Source organism: Calonectris borealis, chromosome 7 (genome assembly GCF_964195595.1).
Source record: "Calonectris borealis chromosome 7, bCalBor7.hap1.2, whole genome shotgun sequence".
NCBI lineage: Eukaryota > Metazoa > Chordata > Aves > Procellariiformes > Procellariidae > Calonectris > Calonectris borealis.
Genome location: NC_134318.1, coordinates 21,898,699 through 21,926,404, shown reverse-complemented (window position 1 = coordinate 21,926,404; position 27,706 = coordinate 21,898,699). Strand labels below are relative to the sequence as shown.

Genomic DNA, 27,706 nt, shown 5'->3' with positions numbered 1-27,706 from the left:
GGCTAGAATTTATGGCTTTACACAGCACCTGGGATGACCAGGCCTCACTTCTAACTGGGTTCTTTGGATAGTGTAACAAATTAAGTACTAAGAACATCCATCAAAAACATACACAACATGGTACTGGAAGACTCTTGTAAACATTCAGACCCAGTGCAACCAGATTAGTAAATGGAAATTCTACATGGAAATTCTACATGAACTCTGAGCGGAATCTCTTTCCACCTTTCAGATAATTTATAGCTTAATGTCAGCTAAACATAGTAACTAATCCCATTTGTCCACTGAAAGTAAATTCTTGGCTGCTCTTCCAACGTCATTGCAGACATTGCTGTCAATCCCCAAACTGTGGCCTGTCCAATCAAAGTGTCAGCACTTACCTGCTGCTCAACACTTCGGACACATGGACTGTCATATCAGTCAGTGACTGATCAGGCGCAGAAATCAGATAGAGCTTTCTCTTGACAACCAGACATGATTAGAGTCCAAGCTACGCATCAGTCTCCGAAGCCTAACAAATGCATGCCCGCATTCATGGAAGGCAGCTTTACTGTTTATGACAAAGCTGCGATCATCTTTGCAAACACTTGGTAAGAACAGGCCAGTGAGAACAGCAATAGCTGCAAAAAACACCCCCCTCCTCCTTTTCTGTGTGTAAGTGATTAAGGTCGAAAATGCTAAACAACCAGTCCAAGGATCAAGAGTCCTCTGCAGACTCACAGAGGAAGTAAAAAAAACAAGGAGAAAGAATGACCACCTTGAGCCTGAATTCCCGCTACAAAGTCTAAATCCAAAGATGAAGAAAGGAGTCATTCTTGAAATAAGACTGGTCTCTCTCCAAACGCACTTTAATTTTTACACCAAGTGCAATATATCAACTGAAGAATGATAGCAGAAACAAAATGGTTCAGTCACCTTGTAAAGGTTACTGACTAGCTGAAAAGAATTTTCATTTATACCTGTGTTTTTGGAGGTTCAGAAGGTAGTCCTGAAATTTAAATCTTGCATGTCCATCTTTTTTTTTTTTTTTTTTTTTGCCACCTCTTCGCTGACCTTGGCTGCATATGAATCAATGAATGACAAGCCATTTAGAATTTATATTTAGAATTTTGGATGCTTCCAGCATCTTGTGCTGTGTGCTGGTTTTGTCTTTGCCAGGTAGGGCTCCAAACAAGTCATCTAGCATGCTCATCTAGTGAGAAGATGACACAGCCACCTTGACAAGACACTGTTCCCTCAGCGAGTCCACAGCCCCAAGGCAGCACTGAGCAAATGCAAGCGAGGAAGCATTACACCATGCTATTTCTAGCTCACGCCAGTCACTTCAAAACCAGCAACATGGCCCCAATAAAACAGGTCCAGCCATTCCAGTACTAAGTTTATCAGTAATAATGTCAAAGCGCCACAAAACTTTTCTTCCCACCACAAGTGCAAAAAGCCTATGCCAGGATGACCTTAGATTTTTTTTAGCTCATGAGTCAAGTTTGCCCAGTGCTGTCATCTTCTAATACAGAGCACGAACCTGACAGCAGGAAATGACTCCAGAAGCCACAGCTGTTGCAGAGTCCAGTCTTCATCTTCCAGCCATGAGAACTACTTCGTCTCCTTCTTTGATCAACATGCCAAATGACTAAAAAAGGATGGTGTCCCAAACCTGCTAATATTAAACAAATTCCTACCATTCACATCTTTACTTCAAAGGCAGAGAAAGTCTATGAAAGAACTATTACTTCTCTAGCCATCTGCTTAGGAGCTCAAGTCCTTAGAGAGACTTGCTTCTCTAGCACTGTGCATTCACAGAGCTATACCAACAAATCATGTTCAAATGAGTCCAAAAGGCTCAGAAAAATTCAGTACAATCCACCACAATATAATACCGAATAATAACTGTTCCTTGCAATGGAAATATTTTAGGATAGAAGTGATTGTCTGCAAATCCACACTGCCATGAAGAGTTGACACCACTGGGAGTAAGAAGATTATTAAGGGCTTTCTAGCCAATATTCCAAAAAAAGTTACTAAATTCCACTGCCCGCAACTGTCTTCCAGTTCCTTTCTCTACAAGAAGCAAATTACAATCTTAGGGAAAGAGGGGAGTGAAGAAGCACGTATGCCTGAATTTCGTTTTAATCTATTCTCAGCTCTTTGTTTGGCTAAGTTAAAACATAAAATTAAAGTGAAAAGCAAAAACTGCCAGTAAGGAAATCCCTTCTCGTTTCAATTCACTTCAACACGCCACATACAAAAAGCTAGCTTTGCAGTTTGACACCAGATTAGATCCACAAGAAACACAGATATAATTCCTCAGGGTGTGTACAATAGAGTTCCTAAGGAACCTGTGAAGGTTAATTATGTGCTTCAACTCCCCATCTATAAGGTGGCAAGAATGCTTCCTCTCTCCTGCTCTGTGCCACTTTTAACTGCAACATTTATCCATGTTCAATGCTTAAAAACAACTGGCTTAACCATACTTGGAGCATCTGAGAACTACAAAGTACAAATAATATTATTAAAACAAATATAATATAATATTATTAAATTAAAGCAGTAGCTTGCACTTTGATTTAATCAATAGAGTTCAATTAGTCACCATTTTCCTGTGAACTATTTTCATTTAAATCACTGTTGAATACTGTTCCGCATCCGTTGCAAACCAGGAACTGTGGCTTTGCAGACTTCCAAGGTACTATAATCAACAGTTTGAGAACAAAAGGACTCCACTATACTGGAGACTGATCGCAGCTCCATAACTTGAGTAGCATATGAGGATTTTTTCCCAGGAGACGAACTCCTTTATTGTATAGACCCTCCCTCCAAGAGCATCCATGATTTTTCACAGAGCCCTGGAAAAGACTTCTTCAACTCACAGAGTGAAAGCAGAGGAGTTCTATTCCTGGAGGAATAACTGTTTTCATAAGGAAAACAACTGCCTCAGAGTTTAAGCAATTACTTAAAAGAAAAAAGCTAACAAAAAAAAAATCCCCTACCCACTCCATGTGTATTACTTTTATCCAAGTATATCCCCCAATTACAGAAATCAGGGACTGTCAAATTGCTCCCCAATTACTCTGCTCCCATTAGTCTAGGAAAATCTGCAGCAGAACCATGGTATGAGCAATCATTAGTCCTAAATGTCAGAGCAATAACATTTCAGGATTTAGAAGCAGAACTGCTTGGATGTATGGGGAAGAAGTAGAAGAATATCCATTTCCCAGTTCTAGTTAAATCCCTCTACGTATTCAAGAAGAGGAGGCATTCAGTCCTCTTCGCAAACAAAGTGGATATCAGAAGAAAGCATTAATGTACAATTTGATGACCCACCATTACCTACTCCATCATCTCTTCTCTAAGGGAGAGGAAGGGATACAACCTAATGAATAAGAATGAGACATTCATTAGGGTTTTGTTTACACATTATTATTCAATACTAACTTTCAAAATGGACTATGATAAACAGGAGAAAGGTAATCTATACATGGTATTATGCAGAAAAGCTGCTATGCTTTAAATTCACCTTCTCCCTTAAAACAAATTAACATTTAAAGTATAGATAAATTTTTACCAGGGAGTAAGTGATTGCTTACAGAAGGGGTTCGGGGTGGGGGGAATTACTTGCACACAATACAACAACAGTGCAAAGATAACAGAAAATTGGGTATTTTCATGCATAAATAAACACATTATTGTAGTACCCTCTGCATGACTTGCATTTGAACATCTAATTTACCAATAATCTTTAAAAACTCAAGGAAGAGTGGAAAAAACACCACCTGTAGAATTCTAATTTGGCGGCAAAAGTACATACTCATCTTTACTTTTACATATTGTCCTTCATCTCACACTTTACCCTTCATTTACTTAGTCTGCCTACCAATACACGTTCAGTGCTAGAAAACAACTCATTGACACTACTAGACTAGAATGAAAACTTAATTCTATTGCCTGCAGGCTGCACATAGGCAAACCACCGATTCTGCTTAGCAAAAGAAATGAAATTAGGAAGGTACCCTTAATCAGTACCAAGACTGCTGGCCTCAGCCTCTCCTCTCTCTCCTCCACTTCATAATGCCTATTATCTAACTGAAAAGGAAAACTTTGATCCTAATGGTTTCTGACACCTGATGAGAATAAAGAAACACAAAGGGACCTGGTGATGTGTTATTTAACGCATGACTGTTTTAATAGGGCTGTCTAATTTTTGGAGGCACAGGGCCCATATCCAATGCCCCTCACAGCAACTCATCAGCTATTTGCCACATTCCATTCACCACATCACATGACTGCGTTATTGGCAGTTCCTGAAGGTTAGTTTAATCAACTTCTGTATACTACAATAATTTCCTGGGTTAGAAAAGGTTAATTAGAGGCAGAGCTAAGAGCAGAACAATTTGCTATATTGCAGTATTATGGAATTTTTACTGTTCACAAAAATCTCAGAACTAAGTATGAGTTACAACCAGTTACACAATATTACCAAATTTTTCAATCTTCTGTCTCTCAATTGTTACATGTTGGTGTCTTTAGTCTAATTTTTTCAAATGTAAAATTTAAGACACAGACTGCCAACGTGATTTTTCCAGATCCCATTCATCTAATATGAATTTACCTAAATATCTTGTTGGTGGGTATATCCAAAGTCCTTTACACCAACTTGAAATTTCTGCATAGAAGAGTGATGGTTACCTCCAGTGTTGTAACAGGCTACCTCCACAGTTGTAACCGTTCACATCTCGGGCTGCAGAAGTTTCAGGTCACTGAAGGACAACTTCTTTATTAAAACCTATTTTTGCCATTTGTGCCTAGGCTAGCTAGATTCCCTATTCCCAAGTTTGAAAAAAATCATCTTCCATTAAAACACAACTCAGCTCAAGACAAAACCCCTACATGTCCATTTTTAATTAATTTCAGTGTAAAGCAGCTTACTGACAAATTCTCAGAAATCCATTTTATACTCGATACCCTACAGGTTCATAGAGGACATACTGAATTTCTTGTCACAAAAGAAACCAACTAAATCCTAGCCTTCCGTTTAAAACTTAGTCTTAAGCAGGAAATCAAAGCGAGTATTTGCCCAGACAAAGCTGACATGCTACAATTATTTGGTGTTGAAAGGGAAGGCAGCACTAGTAGATCAGACAAATTTTTACTTGCAATGGTAAGGTAGTAAAATAAGTACTTTTCTGACACAAACTGATCCCATATTTCAGTCTTTAAACTGGATTTTCCTGTAAAGAAAAGAAAGTCTCTCCCCTCAGTCCCCCCTCCCCAAGGTGGCTCATGCACAAGCTTCAAAAATTTAAATGCCAAATTTTAAACAGGAAACTGCCCCTGTTCTCTAAAAAGGTAACTCTCCAGGTAGCCGTTTGAGTGCTCCTCCTTACCACCACGTCCAACTCCATCATATCAAGGTAAAAAACAAAACCCATCACCAAGTAATCTGCCTGATAAATTCCATGCTTGCTATTCCAAATACTGACTGCTCAAACAGATACCACCAACCATTCTAAAACCAAGGGATTAAACTAAAAATTGTGAGAGAAGACTCTCAACATGACCAAAGATAAAGAATGGTGAAACCAGATTTGGTTGCCCTAGAAATTATTAGCCTCTGCGAATGCTGGAATTTATTTTTGCTATAACTAACAGCAGATGAAATAGAAGTGCCATCCAGAACCAGGGGATGCACTGCTCTGTTAATACAATGCAGCAGACAGACACATCTCCTTTCTAATACAGGGAAGTAGCCAACAGTACACATGCTACAGGTTAAAACGTGCTACAGAAGAACAGAGACCGTTTCACCACTACTTCATCAGCCACAATCAGAATTACTACGATTCTGATTTATACTACCACCAGAAACCCATACAGCAGACCAATTGCCAAGCAATCGCCATTCAGCCTCTTGCAAACCCTACTGGTCAAAGTTAATCCAGCAATACAGCAGCTGCAGTTCAGAAGCTGGTTTTCTATCCTACTCAATGCTTCTGTCAACACTTCAGAGACCCCACACCTGATTAATTACATTTGTCTGGGACCCTCCATCCACCCAGCATATTGCTGAAAGCTGCTGAAGCAGGACAACAGTTGCACCCTCCTTCACACCAGGCATAAGCCAAACTTGTCATTCCCCGTTTAAAGTGCCATTAACTGGCCAGATTTACAGCTCCTAACCAGCCGCTCCAAGGCAGCTCATTGTAATGCCTTCTATTAATCACTACAATTTGCCCCAAGTCACATGGAAACTTGCAGTCTTTTGCTCCTTCCAGTCTAGGTTACACAGATAACAACATTTCATCCCAAAAGACTACCTCTCTGCTCTCAGCCACAAGTCACTTCAAAGCCCACACAAGCACCAGAATTTCACATTTGTCTCTGTTTCTGGTAATATGAGCAGCAGCAGGAATTATGCTATCATTCCAGTCATTTGATTTATGTATAGAAATCAAATGTTCAGATATTAAAAAGCCTAAACCAAAAAAAGCCAAACAAGAAAACCAAAAACCAAACCTTTAAAAATGTGACCTTCAGTGTTACATGGTGGCTTAAAAGAAAATTCACTACTATCCTTTCTACACCTGGTCATTTACCAGTCCGTGAATCCTGGAACATCATCCTTTAAGCAGCAATTCGCACAGTGACTGCACACTACATTCTTCTTTACAGACATGTATTACTAACAATAGAAGGGATCCATCAATGTGATTGAAATTTCAAAAAGGAAGAGAAAATGACAAGATGTCCTTCAAACGCCTTCAACAGATGTAAGTCATCTCCAAACAGATAAGAGAAGTGACCAGGATGAAGCTGGAGATCAGTCAGGTCCGGCAGCTGTCATCAGCCTCCGTCACTACTTAAACACCAAGGAAACCTTCCCATCGGTCTTTCAAGGGGCAATGTGTGGGAGTGTCATCTCAAACATTTTCCAACAAAGACAACAGGAAAAAGTTACTCAAAAGAGATAGATTAAGTATACATCTCATTGAAATAAATCGCATCCCACTTTCTAACACATTAACTAACATTAAAGGATTAATCCTTTATACTTCCAGGCAGCTCATTATCCATGTAGAAATCTCTTTCTCTCTCTCATGGCTTATTTCAGGTCACATCTGGCCTATATTATCAGCACAATCAAGACTCTGCAGGCCAGGTTATCTATACAAAAGGCAATTACCTCTTGTTTCGTTTTAATTTCATTCATGCCTTTTTAGTTAGCTGTTACCTTAATGCTCAACAAATGCCCTTCCCCAGAGTTTTTCTGAGGCTCCAAAAAGTTGGGTGGAACACATTTAAATTGATCATTGAAAAGAAAAAAAGAAAAGCCTCTGAGATACCAAAGTCTCTTAATGCAATCACCAAGAAGGACAAGCTTTATGCACTTTACTTCCCTTCCCTCTCGTTCTGACTGATTAACCACGACCTTATGTTTAAAATTGCTACTTGGGTCAAACCCTTCTGAAGGCCTGGCTCGTCTATAAAGCACCAATCTTCAACAGATTCCATTACAGTCCATTCAGCTATTCTAGCACGGCTGTTTCAACATGCTTCCTCCACAGAGCAGGTCTTTTTCCAAGGTGATGTTAGCTGTCTTGGTATTTTGAGAAAGCAGACTATGTCCCTTTCTTCAACCCCCATACCCAATCCTTCTCATCCTGGACAATATGGAACCCAACGGAGGCTTTACACACTCCAAGAATGAGGGATATAAACACAGCAGCACAGTCACTAAGCACAGTGGCAAGCAGGCTTCCTTTTGCTGGTATCAAACTCAAGTCATCCTTGCCCACCACTTTTTTTCACTTAGCAGCCAAAAGCCATTTGCACAGGTGGCGAGTTCACACATTATTGTAAGCAGTTGCCAAAATACTTCTTCACTAGCCAGCCTTTAAGTGGATCTCACTTGGCTAGCAGACAGCTTACTAAAATACTTCGGACCATCACCTTTCTGCTTCAGAACACCAAGCTCAAGAATGAAATAATATTCTAGCATTGAGATGAGTCAGAATCAAGACCTTTTTCTAAACAGGAGCGAGCAGGCACAGCCTCAGAGGTCAGTCCCTAGGGTTCCAAAACAACTGTTCGCCACTCTCATCATGAGGTTGAGAACTTTGCAAGAAGCAACTAGCTAAGTCTGTATCTACTTAGCCAATTTACATCTAAGGCAGTGCAGAAGCTCTTGGCTAGCTGCAAAACATCTCCAGAGAAGTGTCTTTGCAATAGCTTAAAAAAAAAAAGACGACATTAATATTAAAGCAAGCTGACAGTGATCTGTGCCAAAATATTTACCATTTTTCTTTCTTTTTCCTAACACCAGATCACAGTCTAACCATTTCTGGTATCTGAGGCGTGTTAAATCCAGAAAACGTGCCAAGTCATGAAAACGGCTCTGACAACCCTCCTCCCTGCCCCATACTTTCACATCAATACACAAAAAGCCCACAGGAAAAGCATCCTTGAAGTTATCCACACTGTGTTGCTAGTTGTGATGGAAAGGAACTATAAGATCCAGGTTCTGAATATACTGCATATCTGCACTGTCTGAGGATGTATATTACACTGGCAAAATTTAGCATGACGAAAGTTAATAAAATAGCTTTATACATAACTCTACACAAAACATGCTATGTAAGCAGACTTCCGCACATCTAACAACCCATATCATAAATTTATATAAACACAGTGATAGTGGTTAGGGAACACAGTTCTTATTCATAACTAGCACAGATGTGCTGACAGACATGAACAGCACAGGTAAGCTTGAGGAGCAGACAGACTAGCTCTGGAGAATCCTGCTGTGATGAAATAAGCACTCAAGATTCTGCCCAGCCCAGCCTTTGCAGCTGTCTGCTCCACCTCCCTCCAAATTTATCAATCCCTACAGCAGACTTAAACAAAGGAAATGCATGGCCACTCCACAGCCACCTCAGTATGAAGTCCAGCAGATGATAAAAAGGCAAACCCCTGACCATTATCTCTATGTTGACACAAATTTTTTTAATGGATAATTACACAACAAAAACTCCACCCTGCCAGCATAGCATTTTGCTCAACAGAATGGTTTACAATATTGTATAAAACACCACAGTATGATCTCATCTGTCAACTGCCTTAGTCAACACAAGCTATTCTGGGTAAGAAAAGGAACTTCTCTCTCCTAAACCTTTTCCCTTCACCCGCATTGAAGAAAGGCAAGGATGAGGACTTCACAGATATTGAACGATGCCTATGACTAGCTCTGCAGGGAGCAAATCACTGCCAGTCATCCCTAAGGAAAGGGGATACCTAGTCTTCATTCACATCCCAAAGATCAGTAGCACATCACATAGCTTTTTCAAAGCATGTAAGTGTATAAAACCAAACTAAAAATAGCTTCAAGAGGATTTAACACGGGGGACTCCATCACTTCATTGACTGGATCAGAACAGGAAAGGCTCAAAATGAAGTATTTTACTGTCTCACCACAAAGGACTAGTGCTAGATGAGTAAATGTTGTATGTCCAGATATGACAGCTCTTCAGCCTTGAGCCTGACGCCCAGCAAGCACCCAGGACAAGATTCAGGACATGGCTCCGCAGCTATGAGGACACCAGCCATGCTGTGAAGCCAGCCCACTCAATGACACAGAGAGATGCAATTTCTACCATGCATTCCCTCTGCAGTGCCAAGGGTTAATATTCAGATGGCAGGTTCAGTCCTGAAGAGATGCATCTCTGAATTGAATTTAGGTTCAGAAGGCTTCTACTGAGCTTTATGTGCCTCTGAATCCTGGGGTGACTCTTGCTCACTAAACGCCGATATTTGTATGAATAAAAATGAAGGGATTTAACAAATCTTGTTCCTGCACACAGTTGTCAAAAAATCTGACCTTTAGAACAGGAAAAAGAGGGGGGATTTAAAGGTTTAAAGAAGAGGCAGTGGCTGCCTGATGTATAACAAATCTTTGAAAAATTATGAAGCAGTGAAAATCCCCTACAGGTCCCAACAAAATGTGTCCAATTTGCATTCCTGCAAGCCTTCCATACACACCACTCTGCTCCTGTGTGTACACAGGCAAATAAATCCCTAGGAATAATACAACTGGGACCTGAATCTGATCTCCGATATATTATTGCTCCAGAGCTCCATTCCAACCTTCACAAACAGCTTTTTTTGTTCCAGATAACTAAATCAAAGCAGTCCTGATAAGCTTTCAAAGCAGGGAATGTGAGGAATGGTTTAATGAATGTTACAACTCAACCTATTACAGACTACAGAGCATTACAGAAGAAGATGGGGCGGGGAAGCTCATATGACACTCCATGTCTGGAAGTCTCATAAATTCAAATTCAAAAGCACCTGCCTTTCTAAGCCCCTTTACATTAAGCCCAACAAAAACTCAGTGCTGACTGTGCAAAGGGACATAAAGAATGGGAAGTGAGAAGAACTGTCAGACAAATACAGGGGTTTTCCTATTGAAAAGTTACGTTAGTTGTAAGTTTGTCACAGGAAGATTAGAGTCTTAATGGGTTTACATGGGAACAGAGCAAAAAAAAGCATAAACAGAAAGCAACAGCAAAAGAGAGAAAGGGAACATGAGTCATGGAAGACAAAGCTAAAAAAATTTTGGAAAAGCATGCTCTTTTTGCAACGCAGCTTCTGTGGCATTTACATTTGGCCCTAAGTTCTGTTTGTGCACTACAAGAAACTCAGGCAGCTTCTGCAGGTATAAAACTTCAGCTACGCATGCATAGGGTACGCTTGAAAGGTCTATGTCCTCATCCCAAGTTTTGCCCTACTTTCACTGCTTTTTCTATCTCTAAGCATAAGTGTTTCTTCTTTCAAAACCAAAAATAAGGTCGCAGCATAAATTATTTTACAACAGCCTGTTGTAGCTAATAATGTGCTGTGCAGTTTGAGTTTGTGGGCTCAGACCGAAAGATTAAATTAAGCTAATACTTCAGGTGATTTTCATAAAGTGGAATTTCAGCTCAGAAAATACCAGACGTTAAGGCATCTCACAAAGGTAACGATCATCTCCGTTCCCATATAGCTTACCACCGAGAAGGTGTTCAAGAGGAGGTCAAGAACAAAGTAGCTATGCTCCCACTTAGATTCCATATACCTACATGTCCCTGTTTGCTCCTTTCATCATCTTATCAGGTGCATTCTTGTCCTAGAATTAGTAGCTAAAACAGTAAAACAGTTTAAAGGTTTCAAATGAAACAACTACCTTCTTCATACAATTAAACAGCTGAGATTATCAGAACAGGTTAACAATTCAGCGTTTACTGCCAGTAAATAAGGCTTAAATACCATAAACTTTCAGTATTACCTAGACAGTTGCAACTGACTGTTGTAGAATGCAAAATAGTTATACTTACAGAGATTAAATGCTTCCTATTTACATGACAACGCCTATCAACACAGCTAGATCAGAGTTACATGTAATTCTACAGCCATCCTGAATAAATCGTCATCCAGCCACATCCAGAGCAAAGCCAATCTTATCATGGAACAGTGGTCCCAGAAGAAATTCCTGCAGAAAAAGCTCTTGTAGAAGAGTTAACTATTCTAGTCCCTCTTCTCACAGCAGCAGGTCCAAAAACTTCTATAATTGTTCCAGAATCGCAGTCACTGAGTATTTTTCCTGTTTTCACTTATTACCGAATCTTTCTCTCTTTCCTTCCAATTTCATCTAGCACAAATTATCTACTATTATTCTTCCTGCTTCAACTTCTAATCCACATCTGGTTCCCTTACAATGTTGCAGATCAGTCCATGCAAGGGGTATGTAATGACTAAAAACAAGCAACAGAAATCTGTACATTTTCTACTGCTTTAAAGACATTTAGTCATCTTGCTCATTAACAAGTCAAAGAAAATGGATTATGTTTCACAGACTACAAATACTTGGGCTTTCTGTTTACATCTCTTCATGTTCAGAAACAAGTGTTTGTGGGAAATTTAAACTCTGTTAATACACTGATACCCCTAGATTTCAAGCTAACACCCCTCTTTTATGCCTCCCAATACTACTACATATTTCATTGCACATAATACAATTTCAAAGCCCTTTACAAATAATCTCCTTGTGCTTTGGTCCTTCTAGATTTCTTTCAAATTTAAGTAACTGCAATTCTTTTTAATATCAAAGTCTGATTCTTTTAATACACTTTTAATGCATTGTAGCCAATCTCAGCTTCTTGCCTCTAGTTCAAAGCAGAACTCTGCCATTTTAAAACAAAATATAAATGTTGGGGAAAGGAACAACATCCTTTTATTAAATGCTGGTAGACACATAAGCAAAGATAATGTATTCTGAATATATGCTATGCTTGACTTAATTTCTGTTGCTAGATACCTGATTTGAAAGTTTGTTGCCATACATACTGACAGTTGATGTACAGGAAAACAAACAACAGTTTACCAGTACCAGATAATCAGACAACACAGGTGTCTTTGATGTGACATTTCACCTGCAACATGAAGTTCAGCCCTTTCAGTTTTATTCCAGGGTGAGCCAGGCAAAGGAAAAATAAAATGGAATAAAGAACTAGATTAAAGCGGCTTTGAGGAACAGCGTCTGCGCAGTCTGAAGGGAAACAGAGACTTCCAAGGGGTAGACTTCAAATCTCACTTGTTAGAAGCTGGAACACCTGGGATAAGAGGCATGCATGCAGGCAACAGTGCAACAATATGATGAGCGCAGACTTTTTTTTTTTTTAAATATACTGTTCCTTCTGCTGAGGTTTACATTGCAGAAGGCCTAGGCAAGTCAGGTGGGCTACGTAACACAGCTAGTAAATGGAGTGACAAGTCTTGAGTTGGCTCTGTGAATGAGAAATGGTGAGGTTTTATCTGTGCGCAAGTCATGACAAGCAGCACAGTATTTGGACCTGGTGCAACCACAAGAAATAACGAAGTAATCCCAAGGGCTTAGAAATATTTTTGAAGAACCTTGTACATTGACAAAGCAATTTTTTCTACTTAGTCATGCAGGTTTTACTCAAAATGCACAGAATCCCATACCTTATCCTACTGCTTGTAACTACAGAAAGTTTTTGGACAGCCTCTAGTCTGAATCCGTTGCATCCTCCAGCAAACTACTAATTTTTTCCTATATGTCAAAGAAAATTCCAACATCAGTTCAGCTCTTCAGACTTCTGAGGATAAAAATTGAAGCTTATATGAAAGTTTGTAGGGCAGATTTTAGAACAGACTCATTGCTCAGTGAAAATGTTAGCATTCATGTAACACTTTTTACAACTACAGTTATTTACCCCCAATGCCCTTGGACACAAATTCTCTGCCTCCATATTCGTGTGGTATGCTGTGCACCTGTTGGGTGCTAACCCCACCCCAGGCACAGCCACATCCCAGGGCAGCAGACTGAGAGCTCACTACGGTGCGAAGCAGTGTGCAACCTCTCAGGACAAGCTACAGAGTCAGTAACTAACCACAGGCAGCTACCGTGCACAAAATTGTCGTGGGTTCCACCTTCCATAAATTCTTGAGTAAGGAGATGAAAAAAACAGCCCACTGAATCAAGAATATGCTGCAAATGGTATAGATGAAGTTATTCAATGCTTTACGGAGAGGGAGAAAGCATAGTCAGCTATTACTGATGTTTAAGTAGGGTTCGGAGTTGTTTGTTTTTCCTCCAATCTGTAGTCATCTCAAACTTCCCTTGACAAACTTCCAAAAGTCTGTAATTTACCCTTCCATTTTCTACTTCTTGCATCTGTTAAGTTTTTAATTGTCATTGCCCATGATTATGCCTTTCTGTATAAAATATAGCCTACACTCTCCTATGCTTGCATAGATTTCTGTATGCCATTCTCTTAACGCCTTTGGTTCAATTTTCTTCACAAACAGTATAATTTTGTGTTGAGACTTGAATCAATACCACAATGGTTCAAGAAGCTTTATGCCTTTGCCAATCAGCTTTTGCTGGAGGAAAGCCTTGTAACTGGCTTTTTCTATCCCTGCTTATCTTCTACTTATCAACTGCCAACAAAAGAAAGAATTTTTGAATATGGGCTTTCAGCCCATTTTCAAGGGGGGTTTGGTGGTTTTTGTTTGGGTTTTGTTTGTTTGTTTGTTAGTTTTCTGGAACCGTGTGGGCTAGAACCAATTTTGCACCTAAGCAAAAATTAGGATGTCCTAAAACTCTGGGAGTTACTTTTCACGTTTGGTGTCCCTGCCTATTTTCAAAAAGAGTTTAAACTAGAACAAAGCGTGTGCCACTACTATTTAAACACCATAGGATATATTGGTATCAGTTCTCTATAGCTGCTCCTACCGATTTTACCATTTCTGGTAACACTCCCACCATAACAACACACGACAACAGAACACAGCCAATATGTCAGATCCTGCTGGTACCTTAGCTACACTGGAAGAAATAGGTAAGTCTCAGAAATACAGGAAATTGTTATTTAGACGACGGACAGACAGCACTTCCTTTCCCAGAACAATCTGTCTCCTGCCCTGACAACCCATTCCTGCTATATTTACCCGACCAAATTTTGCCAGTGATATATTTCCAGATGCACTTGAGCCACATGTCCCTGTCAGTCAGCCCAAGCAGAGGAATCTGAGCACAGAACAGCTCCTAGAAATCACTACATGTAAATCCATGCTTCCTCTCTTGCTCACTTTTAGAGTTAAAGGAGACAAAATGTGTAAAGCATTATTCTCGGTTTATTTTGGAAGCAGTTGTGGGGACAAAAGGTACTTCATTTGATACAGCTATTTACTTCAACTGCTTTTTTTATGGCTGACAGAGACACCTGAACAGTAAAAAAAAAAAAATCTGAAACATGCAGTTAAAAATAACTGGCTGTTTCAACCAATTAACACTGGGTGTCTTGAAAGAAATTGTAAGGCTGTCTGAAAAAAGGCTAGATGCTAAACAAGGATCTTACTGCTCTAATCTGCCATGGGAGAGCCAATTCCTCACTCAGAAAAAAAAAAAAATTGTGCCATCTTTGCTGGAGTAAAGCAACACATATCAAGCAAGGAAAATCAGTTCTACATTTCAGATAGTTCAATTTAAAAATGCTGACCACCTGAAATGAGTTTAGTTGTGGAGCAATAAGAATAGGATCTAATGAAAAACTAGCTTTATTTCTTCTGAGCTAAGCCACTTTACTATTTTAAGTTATATTGTTCCTATATTCTACCATATACTTCTGATCTCATGCTATCTTTTCCAACCCCAACGAGGTTCTTCTATTTTCATAATTTTATAAAATACTTAACACCTGACTTCTGATAATTATCTTGGCTCTTGCTGAATTTCTAAGTTCCCTGAGATCCTTTGAGCAAAGGATCAAATAAACTCTCTTCCCAACATCCACATTTTTAAAAGACGCTCTTCACAGCTCCTACCTCAATGTGGCTTCAATTCCAAAGTGCATTTTTGAGACTACAGCAATGGGGGGGGGGGGGGGAACACCCCCCCCACCCCCCACCCCCCCCCCCAAAAAAAACCCACCAAAGTTACCTCTCAGGATCTTATTAGCAAGAAGACTTTGTCATCACATTGGTGGCCAGTCAGTGGAACCAAGGTATTTCTCAGTTCTAGGTACTATGAGCCTTCCAGAGAAGGAGATGGGAGCTAAATCAGTGATGCAAGAGGAAGAGGCGAACAGAGGAGCTGAAAGGGTTTAAAATTGTAAATATCCTTCCTTTGGCTCCCTCCTCCCCTTTTCTGGAAAGTGCAGACAGGCAGTTTCAACCTTTCCACCGTTTATTTAACTGGCTTAACAGAGGGTCCTAACAGGTCACAAATAAGCTTTTTAAATAAAAAGCACAAGTTGAAATCAACTGTGGATATATGAAAACTTATGGCCAGGCCAATTTTATTACTCAAGGTGGAATTAAAAACCACTGCAGCCTTCTTTTAATAGCAGATTCATATAACAAGACCTCTTCAGCTAGCTGAATGCAGGTAGAGGTTCCTCAGAATGAAAGCACTTTTGAGCCATTCGTCTAAAACAAACAAATGAAAAAACACCTAGGTTTGTATCCAAAACCAGTATTACTTAAGGACAAGTACATCCTTTAGAACAGTCTAGAGTATTTTCACTACAGCATTAAAAGTTTAAAATTTTAAAATGCTTTTGCTAGAGAGATTATTCCTGCTTCCTTAAACCCTGTACATTTGCACGTTTTCTGGTACCCTTTCCTTTTCAAATCTGTAACACTGGAACACTTTTCAAGCATCCAACTGGCACATCATACGAGAGGAGTGGAGACCAGCACAACAAGAAAGAAAATGAGCATCTTATGGGTGGCATTGGAAGATGTTAAAAAAAATACTGGCTGGTGCTGAGTAGGATCAAGTGAAAAGTGGGCAAAATATGAACTGCATTACATGTTAGAGTTTATTAGCAGCCTCATACAGCTGCTCAAATTCAGGCATCTAATACAGGGATGTGAACAGCTGGTACCATCACCTGCTGTTCCTGCAGAGTGAAAGGGAGTGTGTGACCTTCCGCTACAGCACATGGGTCTTGTGCATGTGAACAAGTACCAGTATGGGTTGTGAAACTCAATAGCATTAAGAACTGCCATCCAAAAAGAAACTACAATTTAAAGGCAGCTGAATGAGAATGAACTTCACTTTCAGATTTTTAATGAATTATTAGTAAAAGCAGAAGGGAGAAAACAGTTTGCAAAATTTAAGTTGATATTGCCTCTGACACAAAGCTTTAATAATCAATTACCAAATAACCACGAAATTAAGCATTCCAGGATGCCTATGATGGTCCTCCGCCCATTATTTAATAATTGATTTCTTCAGCAATTTCTTTTTCTCTGAAGAAAACTTTTCCCCCCCCCAATTATTGAACTACCATTCAGCTACTCTGTTAGAATTGCTCTATCACTTTCTACGATGTCCAAATCTTTTCATTTCTTCCTCTCCTACATTTCATGATGAAAGTGTTCAGACTCCTGTATCATGCAAAAAAGTCATACAGAAAAGCTTTCAGAAAAGTTTGTTGTTTAGAACTTACCTCTTTGCCAAACCTAGTTTTCTTACAATATCACACTACTCTTGTTTCAACTGGAAAAGTCTCTTCCTGTTGACCATATTTTAACACACTGGTAAATACTTGAGCAAACGTATTTCCTACACCTTTGTGTTCATCATCAACAATGTCACCAAAGTAAATATTCCCAGGACTGTGTTCTCCCCACTCCCTGTACCAGCCTGATCACTTCACATCTGAAGTGCTAATTTCATACTGAGGCAGAATGTATTTAAGAGAGGGGAAGCACAGAAGTAAAATTTGATAGTGTTTGTTAGATCTTAAGTCTGACTGAATATATTTGCACTTCAGACACTGAAAAACCAAGTGTTTTAACTAAGAGCTGAGTATGCAAAGAAAAACATAATATTTCTGAATGACAAATGTGAAAACCTCAGACTGAAGTGAAAACCAGCTAATGATGTCTCCTCCCATGCTGCCATGACAGCCATCGTAGTTGTTACAGAACTATTACGGGCCACTATAAACTGTCTAATCCCACTTTGAAGAACATCCAAGTCCCTAAGTGCAGTTACTAAAGATGCTTACATAAGTAACCGTATTTTACCACTGTCACTCGTTTTATTTCTAGAATAAAGCCCCTCCCCTAGGCTATACCCAGATTTAATAGACCGTTCTCCTTCAATACACCATGATCAAGATAACAACACATCTTGATTTATTTCAACAATACCTCATATTTACAATTTGCCACCTGAATTATTTAAGCAGTTAATGAAGAGGTAAATGGAATCTAATTCAACAGCCACTTGGCAGACTGCATCACTGATTCAAGAAAAATGACAGCTTCCTGAAAAGTAACAGGGCACAAAGACACTTTTTAATAAAAAACTTCCTCCTAATTAACTAATTAAGTTAAATACAATCAAAAGTGAACAGCATTGTTTTGAAGCCTCTCATCTCATTTAAGTAGCACACGCATCGAGAATTATTTACAGTCATGCAAGCATTCAACTCCTGCACCAAGCAAAGGCAGCATACACTTTCTGAAAGACTGCTCTGTTTATAACTTATGGTTTCAATATGGCTAGGAATAAGTTTCAGCGTACTGCTACAAGGACAGAACTGGAAATTAGAACTTCTGAAGTGCTTATATTAGGGTATAGATGGAGGATCAAACAACCCAAGTACCATCACTGAAGAATTTAACATAATTCAGCTACCAAGCATTAATCAAGTGCACCCCTTGAGAATTACAATTGTGTCATTGTGATTACAGTGCAAAATACATTAGCATAAGCTGTCATGGAAACAGTTTATCAATCTATTCACTTTAACAGGACAGCTAAAGCCAGTATCACCCCAAACTTTAGTTCTATTATATATACGTGCAAGCTCTCATCTAACACATTTTACTTTTACATTTCTACCCATCTCACATTGATGGGGTTTTTTTTGTCGTAATGTCTCGCCCTGTTCCTCAACTGTCACTTAACTATACACCTCCTCTTTCTTTCACAACATGCTTGAATACAAACGTAGTTTGAACTGACAAGTTTAAACTTCACAATTACACCATGCAAAGAGCACGTACACATTCATTTAATGGCGTTCAAGTGATGAGGAGTCTATGTCTATCTGTGCCCCTAAACTAAACAAGAAATGTCCAAATATAATTAGGAGTTCAAAGGAAGACCAGGTTGCTTTAACACTTCCAATGGCATTTCCAAGTCACATGGATACAGTACATCATACAATACTAACGTAGATCTATGAATTTTCTACAATAACTATGACTAGTTGATAAATATTCCTTCTCAAGATGGGTTTTATTTCCTACAATTTTGTGATGACATGTACTGATTCACTGTCTCTAAAAGATTTACATTATTTAACTCACTCATGATTTAGTCTTCCTCATTCTATTAATGAAATCACAGACTTCCATTCACTCCCAAAGTTTTCCCCCAGAAAGTATCTGTTGATACCAACACTGGAATGAATGCACTTCAAACTCATCCATGACATGACATTTCCATCTCTTTCACCTCAGAATCTATCATATCACAAGACCTCAGACTCTACCTTTAAGCCACTGTATTACAGGCAATATATACCAAACCTTCTTTTCTTTGTAGCTTTTAGAGGTACTGTAAAGCACGTTAAAATCATGTCATCTAGAAGATGATAGGAATTTTCATAGGACTGCATGCAGCTGTAAGTTTTATAGCTCTTTCCTGGACAAATTTCCTGTCTCATATCATTTTCTAAAGGCAAATTACAAAAGCAAGTTCTTGACTATCCATCTGAATTTTTTTTAAGAACTTACAATGAGGAAGTCCATAAAATGTTGGAAGAAAATTTTTTTTTCTGATTGCAAAAAAAAAAACCCTTCAGCAATAATCTATTCCACAACACTCAGATAGTAGACAAGCTAGGTACAGTTACCTTAAAAAGAAAAAGCTCTTGCAAGTTTACCTCAAACGGGCAAGCCACGAACTGCACATCACTCACTACTAATGTTCCCTAACCAATCAACTTGCTATTTTAATAGCAATATTCTCCATTACTCTGCTACTTTTATACTTACCTTTAAATCCCTCCCATTCTACCTCTCTCCTTGCTGCCTTTTTTCTTTCACACTAATTATTGAGAGAAGCAGCACTTTATCACATATCCCTGCACTACGCCTGAAAAAAGGACATTTTGCGCAATTGAATCTTCTTTCAAACCTCTCCTTCAAACTCATCTTGCTATAAACTGAATTAGGGATCAGCCAACAACGGCATGTTTAAGGGACAAATGAAGGCAGTCATTAAGAAAAACCCTCAAGCGTTTAACAACTTTGTATACTTAACGACTTCTCTCTGCTTCTACCCTCTTAAGCTACAAATTCTTTGAGGTGAGGAATGCTTCAGTATGCTTGTTATGTATGTATGACCAATGCTTCTTGGCAGTCCTATTACATATTATGCAACTATATAAATACACACCTGCACTTTCTGACACAAGTTACTGCTTCTTTGAAGTAAATCACCTTTGAGACATTGGTTTTAACCAGTTAGAAGGCAGCAGTTTAGCAAGGAGAGAAGACAGTTAAAAGAAGGAAAGGTGACAGAACAGAAGAGCTATATATTTAGTAAACTTCTACTGAAATTCAGAAATTTCATGTACTCCTACTTCCAGAGGGTTTTTACTATAATGCAAATAGCCTTAACGTCTCTTAATTGGCCACAATTCCTTTTAACTAGTCTTGACCAAAACAAAGACATCATCATCAAAAAAACCTGGAATAAAACCTCCACAGATGACATAAGAGGAACCTTAACTTCAACGGAGCATCTGGTACTGCCTTTCTACCAAATCAAACTGCAATTTATTGCCCTCTAATGTATGTACATTAGGCCATTTCCTTTATGGCTCCACTTCACAGAGAAGCAGTAACTGAAGGAAATAATGGAGTGCCCAACAAGTGGGAAAGTAATTGCTCAACAAGCGTGGAACAAGAGAGAGTCAGTTGCGCTCCATGCACATGTGGCAGCTCTTCAGAGCCCAGTCCTGCAGTGGTAACAGAAGGCTGGTGTTACAGAACAAGCCCACTGTGGGAACTCTGCCAAGCAACAGCCAGGAGCGCTTGTCCATCTAAATCCTTGGGTCCTTAAGGATTAGGGGTCAGGAAACAATTCCTTCCAACAGCACCACCTCCTGCCTGTACCTGCCAGTCATTAGCCGTGCACAGATGGAAGACTGTTAAGCTCCAAGCTGTAGTCTTAAATTGCACCCAAAGAACTGTATTAAAAGGATGCTTAGGTGGTATTGCAAAGGTGGTGGTGCTGGATGGCGGAAGGGACAGTTCAGATGTCCTGACTTTAAGAGAAATGCAAAAATACCTTGTGTGAAGACCATCTTACTGGGTTGGTTGGGTTTTTTTGCTCTAGATATTCCCAGAGTCACTGCACTTCTTTTGAATTTATTCAGCAGGTTTCTTACTACTCACAAACACAAAATAGAAGATGAACACAAGAGCTAAAAAGTTATCAAATCAAGGATGCTACACAACCACAGTTTAGCCCTTTGTGCCTGTTCAGTCTTAGTTATACAATCTCTCAATTACAAGCTTCCCCTTCTCGGGAGTCCCATTTCATTCAGTAACCTATGTTGAAGGGCTCAGTGAACAATTCAACAGAATCAGAGTTCAGAGTGACCCCATCCATCCTGACTCCTCACACACTCTGCATAAATGCTGTCCCGCATAAAACATAAAAGCCTTGGAAAAGGTTACGGTGCTTGTCTTGGTGAATCTATAAGCTTCATAAATACTAACAGTTACTCTTCATCAAGGACATTCCTCCTCTTTCTTCCTTTATACAGAAAATAAACTAAATCTTAAGTGAAATTATGACAATTTTGGTGTCAGTTTTGGGCTTGAGAAGTTCACATCCCAGGTCTCCCAGTGCAGTTACCATTCTTAGGGCACATTAGTGTCACTCCAGGAAAATCGCTTAGAAGTAAAGCACAAAATTAGCAACCACCTGGGAAACGTCTAGTTAATTATTTCTCCAGTAACGAAGAAAATCTATGCCAAAAATATCAACAGAAACCTATTATCTGAGAGAAATTCAAAGACCTCAGCCATAAGACAGTCATTTGATTAATTTAATAATACAATGAGATTAAAAAGACGACTAATCTCTCTCAAAGAGAGTATTTGGAACTGCCTGCAGCTTCAAAGCAAAAATACTGCATTGGTTTACATTCTCTATGCACTTGGAAGGATGCTTGCATTCATGAAGACTAGGAACTTGCTTTTAAAATGACAACTTTGACTGCATCATCTGAACACAATTCACAAAAATCAAGTCTGGATTCAGCCTGCAAGCAAAGCAGGTTGTCACCTTAATTTTCATATTTCTTATAGTAAGAAGGTAACAGAAAATATTAAGAGAAATTAATTACCACTTCTGTGTCAGGTCATTCGATATGAATTAAAATTGTATTGCCATTCACTAATTAGAGTGAGGCTGAGTTAAAGCTATGGAAGAAACCTTACTCTATCAATTTCCTAGCCTTTCTTACACCCTTTCCATTCTTCTTAAAAATTTTATAGAGAATGCAACAAAAGCTAAATGTCAACCTGAGTTACTTGGTCTTCCAAAATACCAAGTTAACATGTATAGATAACTGTTATTTAAAGAAAAAAAAAATTTTTTTTTTAAGTTATCACAGGAACAGACATAATCTATGAGACCAGTGAGTCTTCTAGATCTTTTATATGAAGCTGATATGCACCAGAAAAAAGCTTAGGTGATTTTTTTTTAATGTCTGCTCTAGATAACATTGCGATCCTTCAATGCAAACAAAGGGAAAAGTATCACAGCTTGCAGTTCATCAGTATTTGTTATTTGCTAGTAAGTCCAGACACTTCCTGCAGAAACTCAAGATACAAATAATTAATAAAATACGGCACTGCTCTTATCCGCAAAGTGCAAAGTAACAAGCATTGCAGCACTATACATATCATACATCCATAGAATCTAATTCCTACACTTCTTTAAAAAAAAAACATTATTTTTTCTGATTTCTTAACTTGAATAGACCACAAGTATCTCAGATTCTATTCAATAGCACGGCAATAGCATTGAGAACAGGCTGCACATTTATATTTACTACCGATTTACCACTTCTTAAAACTAGATCTTTCAGAAGAAGTTCAGATATTAATCCCAAATCAGGATAAAACTCCTGTGCTGTTTTATAGGAATGTCAGATTTTCCCTAAAAACTGAGTTTCCAGAGCTCAGACATGAGAAAATAAGTGTGCAATCAAATCTACATACCAGAAAACTGATGGCTACAGTAACAAGTATATTAAGTCAGTACACTGGGCAAAGGTTCTCTTACAGTTACAGTCATTTGACCTTTAGCCAGCTCTTAATGCCCCAGCCAACCCTCTAAAGATGGAGATTTGCAGCAGCTTCTTGTCTGAAATAAGCCATGAAAAGATGCTTCTGAACCCACTGTACAAGCATTCATTTAAAATGTCATGAATGTGCATGAAATCAGAGTGCTTGTAACAGCTTACTTTGCAGCTTCTGTTTAAATGCACTAACTCTGAACCACCAGAGGATAAAAGGACTCAAACCTTCCAGTCTGGCACTCACGGACCTAAAATATACACAAGCACCTCTTCACAGGTGTGTTTACCTAGTTTAAACCTTATTTAAATAGACTCTCGATGCACACACTTTCCACAAACACCTGCTTCTCCCACTGCAGTGCTGACTTGTACAAGGCAGTTGTATTCAGTCATTTTCTGTCCTAAAGCCATCCTACACACCAGTAAGCAGTACTTCAGTCACGAAAATCCTGGTCACCGACTCATCCCCCCAGTCAGAGCAAAGCACATGCAATGTGTCTCCTGCACTGAGGAGAATGACTACAGAAGTACCTGCTCTTACCTCTACATCATACTGCAATGGTCTGAAGACTTCAACAGCCACAGCAAGATTTAAGAAAACCCAATCCTCATCAGATCATGGACAAGCAGGCTTATAATTAATTCATATTTCCAGCCATTTGTCGTCATAAAACCTCTCCCTAGTGAGCTCAAGAGCATCTTAATTGGAAACACTCATGAAAGAGAAGATGCTCAGTTATCACTGGATGTCAAAAAGAAGCTTCCTTTTGTTGACCTAAATCCATAACAAAACTGACGAAATGAACAAATATTTCAACATCCAGACACATTTTCAGACAGTCAGCTTACTTTAAAAAGCAGTCAACTGGAAGTTGTGGTGACAGTGACCCTAGATCCAAACTTGTATCAATACTAAAGCTTCCATCAGTTTTAAAATAACCTTTGAAGATGTAGTTGTATTTCAGTTTTGCATGCATGGACAAGCTTAATAGTCACTGCTTCCATATGGTCGTAACTCAGGATACCGATTTTTGCTTTTTCTAAGCATTGGAAATATGAGACACCACATCAAACTTAGGCTTACGGTTCTTATCTAGTACAACAAGCATTCAGCTATTAAATTTATCTTGCACTAACTTATGACAGAACCTCTATTTTCCCTTTCTGTTTTTCAGACAACTATTATCAATAAGAATTAAAATACATGCAGCCCAAAAAAGTGTAAAAATGGCATGCAATAAACCAAATGATAGTGGATCAGAGCAGACATGCTGTTCATTTTCAACTTATTAACTGTTTTTATAAATCTACATAAAATTGCGACAGAAATTAAGTTTGTCTGGCAGAATTTTAAAGAGCAACGTCATTCCACATAATTCAGGTCCAAGCCCCTTAGCTAGATATGCTGAACTGTTGAAGTGAAGTTACTCTTACCATAATCATGGGATTGTTTGTGCTGAACAGCAGCATCTTCTCTAGATACCTCCTTCAAGAGCCCATTTAGACATTACAATGGGATGGGATACCACTACTTAGTTGCAGGCAATGTTTTACTATTTTGGTAATCAAATAAAACACATTATGCAGTTTAGTTACTCTTGAAGAACGATACTTTGAAAAGGGAATCTTTAGCCGCTGGAGGTATACGGTGCATCTTTATACCCTTGACCAGGGTATTTGAGCATCACAGTCATGACAGAGTTAATACCCACTAGCTCAGAGGAGAACAAAAGGTACTCCACTGCAACATGCCTAACATTTACATTGCCTCTCTTTGCTCATTAAACAGGTTTTGGTTAAATAATGAACAAACTGTATTACAGACTCCGATGAGAATTCCAAAATTATAAATCAACTGGTAAAGCCCAAAGGAGAACGAAGGGAGTGGGAGGGAAGGAAGGATAATATTGACTAATATAAAGGGCGCAGCTTGACAGTGGATATTCCTGCCACACCTGATCAAACATGCTCCATGGGGGAGGGGAAGGGAGGGCGAGAGCAAGAGGGGAGATGGGACAAGGCAGCCTGAAATTTGCATCCGGAACAGATTAAAATGGGTTCTTGGGGGATTGAGAAAATACATAATATATATTACTATAAATGCAAAATTGTACTAAAAGCTAACTCAAATGTCAAAGATTACAGCTTGAATAAATTTAAATATAAAAGCAATGTGTTTCCATGAGCTAATGAAAGAGACATGAAATGAAGGTCTAGGCAAAAAAAAAAAAAAGAAGAACAACCACCCACAAAAAAAAAAATCTAAGCTTGGACTTTTCATTGCCTGGAAGATGAGGCAGGAGACTCTGTATCGTTCAAAGTATTGCTTGGGAACCAGTCCATGTCTAAAACTGAAAAAAATGGAGCATAACAATGATGTCCCTATCTCAAGACACTAGTCGGTAAATAGCAGTCACTGAAGCTGAAATGACCTGTTTAAAAGAACCCCATCTAGTCACACCAACACGCTATCATCACCATATATAAGCAATTATTATCTCAGCATGAACCACACTTACATGATGACTAATACTCACAGGGAGTCTCAATCTCTCAGTACATTAAACTTTGCTTTCTCTAACACAAGCAGATAGTGGGCTTGCATTTTTTCCCCAACAAGTCAACAACACATTGTATCTAGCTACTCTAGATAAATGGCCAGTCCCTGACATTTACTTATACCGCATTTATTTCAGCATCCTGACATTCCCTGCTCTTGTTGACGAGAAGAGATATTTGCAATAATGGTAACGAACTTCAGGAGTCTTATTTTAAAGAAAATTTTATCTCATAGGAGAGAGAGAAGGAAAATTTCCTCCCGAAACACTTTTGGTGACTGTATACATATCCTACAGAAGATGAGTGAGCTTACAAAAAACCACAAATCCAGACTGTCATGTAGTCTGAGTACAAGCATAACATCCAGAACAAAGATACTATCCAGAAATGCAAGCTCTGCAGGAGTTCCCTAAGATGTCATGACCTGCCAGAAGAGTCCTGCTCACAATCAAGGGAAGTTCATCTGGCAAAGAAAAGTAAAGCATTACACTTACAGGCAGCCACAAAAGAGGACGGAATAAGGGCTTAGAACTGGCAGGTGCCCTCAGCACCTCTCGTCAGCACCTGGAAGCAGCACTACTGTACTTCTAGGGAACATACTTTTTATGGGATTCCAGGCTCAGCGCTGACACAAGAACGGGCTTCACAATTAGAAATGCAAAAAGTCCATCTCAAACTTAGGTTGAGTGCAGTTCTGAACACTCGCTGTAATAAAGGGACCAGAAATAAAGCTTACAACCAGTAAGACAAATCCTGGGAAGAACCAGCAGAATACCACATGCAGCTCAGGATTAGCCTCACTTCCAGACTCTCAACATATACTTAGGTTACACTTAAACAATCACTCCTGAAACTGCAAAAAGAGAAAATGTGGGGGGAAAGGGGAGGAAAAACCTGGTCAGAATACACATTACAGCCTTGTGTTCTACTTCTGTAATCAATATAGATTTCCAGTTCCTTTCAGTGCAACCAGTCACAAAGTAAGCCTTTCACTTCAAGATTCAAGAGACCCAAATAGAAAGTGAAGTCTATGCTTCACTTATTACTGATAACAGATGATGAAAACCAACAAACCAAAGAACATGAGGAGAAAACAGATAATGGGAGGCTACTTTCTAAGCAGATTTTTCCCATCATTCACAGATCAGAAAGCATAAACAAAGCACAGAAAGACTATGCATAATAATACACCAGATTTCATATATTACTACAAGCTTCAGTATATTGAAGAAATATGCATATTTATATTCAAAAATGTGTGTGTATACACACACACAAAAATATATATACATACACACACACGTATATCTCTCTCTCTCCAGATAGTGACAGCAGTAGTATTTGTGTACTAGTTTACGATGGTATTATTTGTCTAAAAGTATATACATATTTGCTCTTTTCTTGTTATTCAATACATGACCTCTGTATAGTAAATAAGACAAACATGTATGCCTGTACATTTATTTGCATATACCCTAGCAGGTACACATACCTGCTGATTTCTGTATAAGCTTACCTGTTATATTATTCAGCACTTCTTTTAAGAGGCTAAAGCTATGCAGCAGGGGATCCCTTTCTTCATCCTATAGGTAATAAATACGAAGGAAGTCATTACTGAGGCAAACAAATTCCTGAAGACAAATGTTAATAATGGGTCTGTAAAGACCTCACCTTCGTATTCACAGAAGTACTGTGGTTTGAGTTTATCACCGTCAGCACGTTTACTCCATCAATATCAAGAGAAGTATTTTTATTTTCCTGCTAGTGCTCCCCAATGTCATACAGCTCAAATGTCAAAGCACAGGTTCAAGGCTGAGCATTCTGGTTTGGTTTTATTGTCCTTAGAACTATTTCTGATTAGCCTTCCACTATTCAATAAATTTCAGAGCAAACCTACCTCATACCATATTGAAATGGCTCACCTGGATTTGCTATAATGTTAATCTATGCAGATTGTAATGGGAACAGAAATACAATGACATTTGGTGCCATTAAAATAACTTGAAGAAAAAAAATCACAGTGCAAAATTTATATGAATAGTTGCATCCTTTAGCCTTAGTCTATCTTTACGATATTAAAATAAGGAGAAGCAGCAATTTCGCCAAGCTGTGCACATCCACAGCCACACCTCCTACTGGGTGGCAGTGAGCTCTAATGAAGAAATGCCTGTTAGAAAGAAAAAGGGCCCTGCCCTTTGACAAACTGAAACCACTTGTGCTGGATGACGGCCATCTGCTATTCAAGTGAC

The 27,706-nt window shown here is 38.9% G+C and overlaps 1 protein-coding gene across 4 annotated transcripts in view; it reads right to left on the bottom strand.

Moving 5' to 3' along the window:
- The window catches only part of GBF1 (golgi brefeldin A resistant guanine nucleotide exchange factor 1), a 110,905-nt gene that overhangs the window by 76,388 nt on the left and 6,811 nt on the right, over window positions 1-27,706 (bottom strand). For all 4 annotated transcript variants that reach the window (XM_075154510.1, XM_075154509.1, XM_075154507.1 and 1 more), the window contains exon 3: window positions 26,974-27,040. In XM_075154510.1, the coding sequence (XP_075010611.1) occupies window positions 26,974-27,040 (67 nt within the window). The remainder of the gene's footprint in view (window positions 1-26,973; window positions 27,041-27,706) is intronic.